The 8,466-nt window shown below is 40.9% G+C and overlaps 1 protein-coding gene across 1 annotated transcript; it reads left to right on the top strand.

Moving 5' to 3' along the window:
* The first annotated feature begins 1,087 nt into the window (after positions 1-1,087).
* Positions 1,088-7,943, top strand: DAPL1 (death associated protein like 1). Its single transcript, XM_025199919.1, has 3 exons — positions 1,088-1,244; positions 5,566-5,629; positions 7,655-7,943. Exons 1-3 carry the CDS (start codon positions 1,171-1,173, stop codon positions 7,772-7,774), a joined length of 258 nt encoding a protein of 85 aa, XP_025055704.1. The 5' UTR covers positions 1,088-1,170; the 3' UTR covers positions 7,775-7,943.
* The last annotated feature ends 523 nt before the right edge of the window (positions 7,944-8,466 follow it).

Raw genomic sequence — 8,466 nt, 5'->3', positions numbered from 1 at the left:
GTTTCCTTTGTATGGAGTAGACATTGCTGTGTCACCGCATTTTAAGCCTAAGGCCATGTAGTCCATGAGGTAAAGGGAAGTTGATTCTTGTTTCTAGGCAGGACATTTTGAAGGGCTATGCCAGTAACAGGACTTGACTGGAAAGTCATAGAAATGTCATGACTAGGTGTAAGCAAATAAATACTGTTCCAGAGTTTGGTGTTGAACATATTCTACCATCTTTTCATAAGTGCCTTTTTATAACCATTTCAGGTTTTTGTTTCCATTCTGTGCAGAAATTCAAAATATGAAGAAAATGCATGTCTTGATAGTTCCAAAAATACAGAATAGGGAACTTGCTATAAAATTTAAATGAACCAAAAATCTTTTTTTCATTTGGTTCTCATTTTCTTTGACAGATTTAAAACTTACAAATACCCTTGTGTTTAGGAAGAAGGCATTCATTTTGACAGGTTATCTGAAATAAGTTTTACATGTTCCTTTAAACACCTGAATTTTTTGACACTTCTTAACACTTGAATTGTTAAGGTCATCTGTAGCTTAATTGGTGCTAATTGGTTAGGTGAGTGACAGTATTGCTAATAAAATATAATTAAACTTGTTTGAACACTTAATGCATGGTAAATATGGGGTTGATTCTGGTCTGTCTTGTAACTAGTATTACATATATAGTCTTATTCTGGAGCATCTTGAGGAAATTGTGAAAAGCTTACTACCAACACTCATGTATTGTGCTAAAAATGATGGCGTTTTAAAAATAAACTTCTATAAACAATTGCCTCTAAGATCCTTGGGGAGGATGTCTGGTAGCAGGTAGTTCTTGAACTAGTATTGCTTTAAGGAAACTTAATTTTGAATTGCAGTATCTTGAACCTGATTTTGTCATACTGTGGTTCAAAAGCTTACTTTCTTGGGTGTATGTCTTTTTTGGCTCATTCTTCTTTCATATAGAAGAATTTCATTTCTTCCAACCACACAGCAGAAGCAAAATAAGGAGGTCACCTCTTGGAAAAACCCATCTTTCTTTATTGCCAGTTCTCATGGGCATGTTTTACAAGGTTTTCTCTTGTCTGCTTTGAAAGAAAAAACAATCTTATGATTAACACTTAGTTGAATGACAAAAATGTAACTACTTTATATATCTTGTCTGTTGCAGTCAAAGCTGGAGGTATGAGAGTTTCTAAAAAACAAGAAAATGGAGCTTCTGAGAGAAATCCCAAAAATCCAGTGAAAGAGAAGATAAGGTATTATAGCTTTTAATATTATATATGGGGGACCGTTTATACTTTAATGGGGAGCTGGATAAGGCTTTTGAAAAGAATAAAAGCTTTACAGTTGTGAACACTGGGGTGAGAAGAGGCTAGGCTGTGCAGCCTATGTATAAAAGGCAACTTGGAAGGGAATTCCAAAACAAAAGATTGGATAGTAATGATGCATACAATGTGGAGAACATGCTTTTATACGGAGAGATGCAAGGAACTCGGTCTGTTTGTTTTACAAACAAGAGGTGACTTGTTCATAGTGTTCAAGTCACTTTCCAGGGAGAAAATATTAGGTGACAGAAGCTTTTCAGTCTAGCAAAGAGTGCCATGGCAAGGACCAATGTCAGGATCTAGAAGCCAGACTATTTAAAACTAGGCACACATTTTAACAGTGAGGATAATTAACAACTGGCATCACTGGCCAAGTGAAGTTTGGCTTAATACAAGAGTAACCAAATGGCATGTTCATGTCCTGTGACCTACAGAAAATCAGATTAGGTAATTAACAAAATTCTGGCATTACACTCTGGATTTCTATTAGGTTTTTTTCTATAATATTAGAAATTTCAAGTCTTGCCTAGTTTGAAACAAAATGGGTGAACTTCTGCTGCCCTTCAAAGAGAGTAGAACAGAATATACTCCAGAGAATCTTGGGGGTTTATGGCAGCCTTAAATTGCTTTTGTACCCTCCTGGGTTAAGGGGCCACTTGTTCTAACCAAAACCTAGAGACAGCCTTGGAAACCTGTCTAATTATGGTAGACTTCAGAGCTGTAGCCAGGCATTTTAGTACCTGATGCAGGTCCTGTGCAGTGCACCCTCCTACATGCTGTTATATATGCATGGGTCATAGAGGGGGAGTGCAGTGTTCCTGGGGATGCAGTTGCTCCACCATGGCCCAAGTGGAGGCAGGGCTTAGCCTGTGGTGCTGCTGGGGCCCTGGCTGTAGGAAGCCCCACTGCCACAGCAAGAGCTCAGGGCTCTCAACCCCTGAGGGGTGGGGAGGAGCTTTTCCCCTCTGCAGGCTTCCCCCACACATGAGGAAGGGCTCTGAAGTGTCTCACTGCCTTTAAAATGTAGTGTGTGGTCCACTTGATTTGGTGACCCCCAGCGAGAATGCCCAGTGCCAATGCATTGCTTGCTATGGTACTGGTAGGCTTGTCTGCAGAGCTGCATGTTGTGAGCCTGTACTGACACACCCCCATCCTACAAGTTGCAAAGGGATTCTCTGAAAGAAGCCTTACAGATACCATCCCTGGTGCTGGCAGCATGAGAATTTTCACTTCCCCCTGCCACCCCCACAGGTTAGGACAGGTGTTTCTAAGGTCCTTTTACAATGCTCAGGGCCTTCTACCTGGCTTAAAGATGTATGCAGTTATCTAAATATTTGGTAAACAACATCTTAAGGGGAGCCTGATTTAAAGGACATGTGTACAAATGCCTAAAGGGGTGGTGAAACTCTTAAAATCCCTTTTGGAAAAGAAATGTGGAGTTTGGAAAAACTCTCTATTCTTGTACTTCCTGAGAATCATGTTGCTGCAACTTCCATATCTTGCAGGGATATACTGTTCCTTACTATGTAAACTACTGAGGGTCAGAGAGAGAGACAAAATTATTTGCCAAAGATTGCTTAGGATGTTTGTGGTCAGCCTCATAATTGGTCCAAAAACTGGCTTCTAAGCCTGATGACCATAAATTGCTGTAATTTAAAGTCTTCCTAAGTTTTAACCGCAAAATATGGTTCATTCATAACGTGCAAATATCCATTTTTGGCAGGAGTACAGAAATCAATTTGGTATGCTTTTGCAGACATTTAACTAAAATACTGTTCCTGGAACTTCCCTGAGCTCATAGCGTTGTTTCTGATGCACAACAACAGTAAACAGAGCTATACTAATTGGCACTCCATTAGAAACCAGACAGAAATCGATGATTACTAAATAGAAGCGTGTTTCTTGCAGACAGTGATAGACTTCATTTTCAAGATGCAATTATGTAAAAGTTATAGGCTTCTACTATAACAATTGGCTAGTTTTTGTTTTTAAATGACATATGTTGTCTTGTTCAGGAATGATTTAAATGTCATAATCTTCTTTGGGGCTGATGTTTTAATACATTTAGGAAACCAGGTGGGGATAGTTTGGACTACTTGTAAGATAATACAATATTCCAGGGGCTCAAATGAGATGGATATTGATTTTCTTTTTATAGTACTACTATACATGCATACTTGTATTAAGTAGACACACTATACAGGTGTCTACATGAAAATACAAGTCTGTATCCAGGTGCTGGTGGACATGTCATTGGTACTGCATCACAGTTAGCATCCAAATTGGCAGCCTTTTAGCTACCTGAGGACTGAAGTGACTTGTTGACAGGACTTTTCCCCCTGAAGGAGAGGTCTCTAGGTTGCTCTTCTGCACATGATGTGACATTCCCTTATGCAATATCTTCTGAGGATTTCAGCTTTGATACACTTTTTAAATAGCAAGATTCAGGGAAATTAGATCAACTTCTCATGAAAAGTATTCGGAGAAAGTGAAGAATTTTAAGTTTGGGCCTAATTATACCACTTCATACCATAATTAGTTTATCTGGATCAGTGTTAACTAAACATCAGATTTCTCAATCTCAGTAAGCAATAGGTCCACCTCATGGGGGTAGGTAAATGTTTCATTTACCATTGGAAATGTCCTTGATGCTGCTCAGTCTTATCTTCTCCAAGCTAAATACACCCAGTTTCCTCAGCCTTTCCTCATAAGTCCTATTCACCAGCCCTCTAACTGTTTTGTTGCCTGTCACTGGACTCTTTCCAGTTTTTTTCCACCTCTTTTCTTTACTGGGGAGTCCAAAGCTGGACACAGTACTCCAGATGTGACCTTACCAGTGCCAAATAGAGGGGAAGAATCGCTCCCCTCAATCTGCTGGCAGTGTTCTTAGTTGTGCAGCCCAGTATGCTGTTGGCATTCTTTGCAGTCTGGGACCTCTCCTAGCTCTCATGAGTTTTCAAAGAGAATGACCAGCAGCTCTGCAATTACATTAGCCAACTCTTTCAGCACCCTCCATGTGCATCACACCTGGCCCCAGGGACTTGTACATGTCCAGCTATTCCCAATAGTCCCTAATCTGTTCTTTAGCCACTGTTGGCTGCTCATCTCCTCCACAATCTGTGTTGCCCGATGCAGTAGCTAGTTAGCTGACTTTGCCTGTGAAGACCAAAGTAAAAAAAGACGTTGAGTACCTTGGCATATTTCACATCATCTGTCAGTAGATTGCCTCCTCCATTCAGTAAAGGATCTGCACTTTCTCTGATCATCTTGTTGTTGCTGACATACTTGTAGAAACCCTTCTTCTTGCCCTTAACATCCCTTGCTAGTTGCCACCAGTGGCATACCATGGGTCTTCGGCACCTGGGGGCCAATGTTTGCATATGCCCGCCACCACCACCCATCACTTCCTCTTGGTATCAGTGGTCTTGATCCTTCCAACCTTAGGGAAGCCTGGACTCTTCCAGTAACGGAACATGTTCCTTCTCCTCTGACAGGACTGTATCTGTTCTTCAGCCAACGTGCTGCAGGTATGGATGAAGACAGAAGTTAGAAATTTCCAACTGTCACCCCTCCTGGGAGTCTGTCCTTTTCCTTCCCCAGTGCTGCCTTGGAGCCTTGTCTCCTCCTCCTGTAGCTCTTACTTGCTCCCTGAGGGACACTTGAGAGTCATTATGTAACTTTATGCAGATTTTTTTTGCAAAGCGGTTTGTTTGTTTATTTATTTATTTATTTACTTATTTATTTTAAACCTAGCACTTTAGTTCTTTGGTGGGAAGGGGGAGGGGGCAAATATTAAGATTTTGAAAATGTTTAATACCCAGTTATTTACTTCATTGTGTGGCTTGTTCCAAACATGACTAGGTAGCAATGAACCTACCCTGCAACCTCTGAAGATGTAACCCATCAACGAAAAAAAGACTCTTCCTTTTTATCAAAGACTGTAGAAATGTACTGTTTAACTTGATGTTTTCTGTAGATAACAAGTTGACCATAAAAACCAAAACCCTATTGCTAGCTATCCTTTAAGCTAGCAGAACACATCATCCATTTAATATGATAAATCTCTATACAAGGACTATACTCTGCTAATATAGAATGTTTCCTAAAACTTTTTCATTTTTAACCCTTCCACACCTTAAGCTTAATTATGGCAGCATTGCAAAGGGTGCATAGCTTGTCTTTAGGAAACAGGCTTGCAAATAAATCCCTCTTGGAGATGAAAATCCTGAATAAAGCTTTCTTTTTCTTACAGCTCAGTTGCTAGTATTGCAAAAATGCAAAACATGGGAGTTCTGCTAGCAGGTGCACTGGAGAGAGTAAGTGTATATAGCTGAATAAGGCATAGATGTTTAATGTAGCGAATGATCAAAGTGTTTAAAAAGCAAAATCAACTTGGTATAAAACCGCTGTAATCTGAAGCAGATGGTGAGAAGTTTTTCTTTAGACGTTTAGTAACACCTTTTACAAATGCCAGTTTATCAACTTGCAACTTTGATCCCCTTATTCTGCTGTGATTCTTGAATAGGACCTTATAAGGCAATTGCAGTAACATAGAGATTTGTTATCATAACAAGGCATCTAAAAGGGGTGTATGAATTTAAGATTTTATTTTTTAAGAAAATCTGGATGGGAATACTGTCCAAGATAACACAGGAAAATGATGGCAGAGCTGGGAATAGAACCCAAATCTGTTGGGTCCCCTCTCAATGGGCAAGCAAAGGCACAGTAGGGCTAATGTGTGATCTACTATCACTTTGTGATTCATGCTATCCCACATGTGAATGGCAGAAAGTATGATTGTGGGATTATGAATTGGATCCCATCACACCCTATTGCTGGTGTAGGGGGAGCCTGGTTTCCATGATCCTATACTCCCCCCCACACTGGTGAATAGCAAACTCCTGTGGCTGAGAGCCCTCTTGGCTAACAGGGCTTCCAGCTGCAGGGGTATCCCAGGCATCTCCATGGCCAGGAGATCACATCAGCTGCACTCCCCCAGCCACAGGGATGCTTGGAGCACCCCTGTGGCTGGGGGATCATATCCACTGCAGGGATGCCTGGGATGCTCTCTTGGCTGAAAGCCTTGTCAGTTGTTGTGAGCTCCCAGGCTCTGGGGTGCATGTGGGGGAGCCTGGCTGGGAACCCCAATCAGCTGATAGAGCTCCCAGTTGCTCATTCAATCCATTGTGTGATGGTAAGGAGCCACAAAGTTATTACACATTTTATGGAGCAACTTTGTGTCTTTATTCCTCCTCTTAGCACTCCATTAATTGGTGGACTGGGTGACAACTTAAGGTGTGATTTAACTGTTTAAACACGTCTTCAGTGAGACATGTAGATGGGTTCTTGCTCTCATCCCATGCCATAGTCACAAGCTTGACTTAATACACTTAGTTACAGAGGCAAGGAGACTTGTCATCCCGTATTGAAAAGGCAGTATGCTCCCTTGCTAGGACAGATGCCCATTGGCTGATACTAGAACAAAGTCGCAGTACAGTCAAAATCAGGAGGCCAAACGAAAATCAGCGGAACAGACATAACTGATTATTTTGGGGACATGTACTGCCCATCGGATTAGTTCCAGCATTGGTCATACAGCTTTTCAGGCCTTAGCCATGATGGTGGCATGATATTCAAGGAGTCTAGTACATTCCTCCTTTCTCCTACTGCAAATTCTCCCAAATTTTCTTTGAAACTACTACGAATGGACCATCCTATCAGTCATGCCTATGGCTACTGTGCATTCCATATTGGGACACTGCTACCACTTTCCTCATTTGAAAGAATCTGTTTTAGAAGCAGCTGCTTAACTTACATGCCCCTTTACAGCAAAGTTGGAATCCATAATATAATACACCCTGATTATCTTGTGTGCATGTAAGGCAGAATTTCCTTAATGTTTCCAGAGTTTAATAAGGCCTTGATCATATAGTTTCAACACTTTCAGCATATAGTTTACTACTATAATATTAGTATAACATTTCTCACTTTCAGCAGGGATTTGATCCCATGTGTTAAATTTCTTGTGCAACTCCACTTAGCCTTAGTTTAAGTGGCTTATAAAACAAACAGTAAAGTTAACTAGATAAAATAACTTTCAAACTTGGATATATGGTGCTGCTGTGGGGGTTTTTTTTGTTTGTTTGTTTGGTGGTGGTTTTGTTTCTGTATGGTGCTAAAAGCAGACTTGAAACTGGTCTGATGCAGTGTGGAAAAAATCTTTAGTTTTGTTTAAAAATTAAAAAAAAAATGTTTTTAATGAAAACCCACAACTCTTAGTAAGAGAAGAGGGCTGAAGAGTAGTCTTCAACTTTTGACTATTTTTCCCCTTATTTTTGCAGATCGGCCATAAATTTCCTGCAGCAGTATTACAAGTAGCTCATCAAAAGCCACGACCCGCCCTGGAGAAGATTACACTGCCTAAAAGAATTTACCTTATTCAGCAGCCTCGCAAATGTTAAATATGTTCAGTAAAAGATTAATGTTTACTTAACAGTAGGTTCCTATTCTAAATAGCACATACTAGCAGCTTGTGGTAGAAGGACCAAAACTTGTTGAAATTGGTTTGCTTACTGAAGTGTCCCATATGTTTCTTCTATTTTCTAACAATAAAATACTCTATAATATTTAGGGTGCGTTCCTGGTTTTTAATATATTAGCAATGGCTTTATCCACCTAAGCCTTACAGTCTTCTGTTTAGTAATCAGTTGCAACTAAAAAGGTATGTAGACATTCAGAGAGGCTAGATCGAGTTTAAAAATGGCCATCCAATCTAAGGTAAATTGGGGGTGGAGGACTAGCAGGGAGGTTTGGGGGGGCTTGGAGGACAAGAAGGGTCCATGGGGGAGCTTGGTACTAATGGGATCTGCAGACCAGGGGGATTGCTGGGGTCTGGGATGGTTTGGTGGGATCGGGGAGGGACATTGTGGAAGTGGAATTAGAGAGGTTTCCTAATCCCACCAAACACCCTGCACCCCTGCCACTGAACTGCCCCCAATCCTGTAAACCAATCCTGGGTCTGGCTTTTAACAGCACTCCCTGGTCCTGGGAGCCTGATTTGAACCAAGTTGGGGAGATGCAGGCAGATCAGGAAAAGGGTGGGGGTATACTTTTTTCCTTCTCTGTTTCTCTCTTTTTCCTACCCCCCCCCACC

This window comes from Alligator sinensis, unplaced genomic scaffold (assembly GCF_000455745.1).
Source record: "Alligator sinensis unplaced genomic scaffold, ASM45574v1 scaffold389_1, whole genome shotgun sequence".
Taxonomy (NCBI): Eukaryota; Metazoa; Chordata; order Crocodylia; family Alligatoridae; genus Alligator; species Alligator sinensis.
This window is presented reverse-complemented; position numbering and strand designations above follow the sequence as displayed.

Excerpts from the sequence above, each read along its gene's own strand:
- DAPL1 (XM_025199919.1), top strand. The coding sequence starts at position 1,171 with ATGAGAGTTTCTAAAAAACAAGAAAATGGAGCTTCTGAGAGAAATCCC. Across the intron at positions 1,245-5,565 it reads CCAGTGAAAGAGAAGATAAG|CTCAGTTGCTAGTATTGCAA; the intron begins GTATTATAGCTT and ends TTTTTCTTACAG. Across the intron at positions 5,630-7,654 it reads TAGCAGGTGCACTGGAGAGA|ATCGGCCATAAATTTCCTGC; the intron begins GTAAGTGTATAT and ends TTATTTTTGCAG.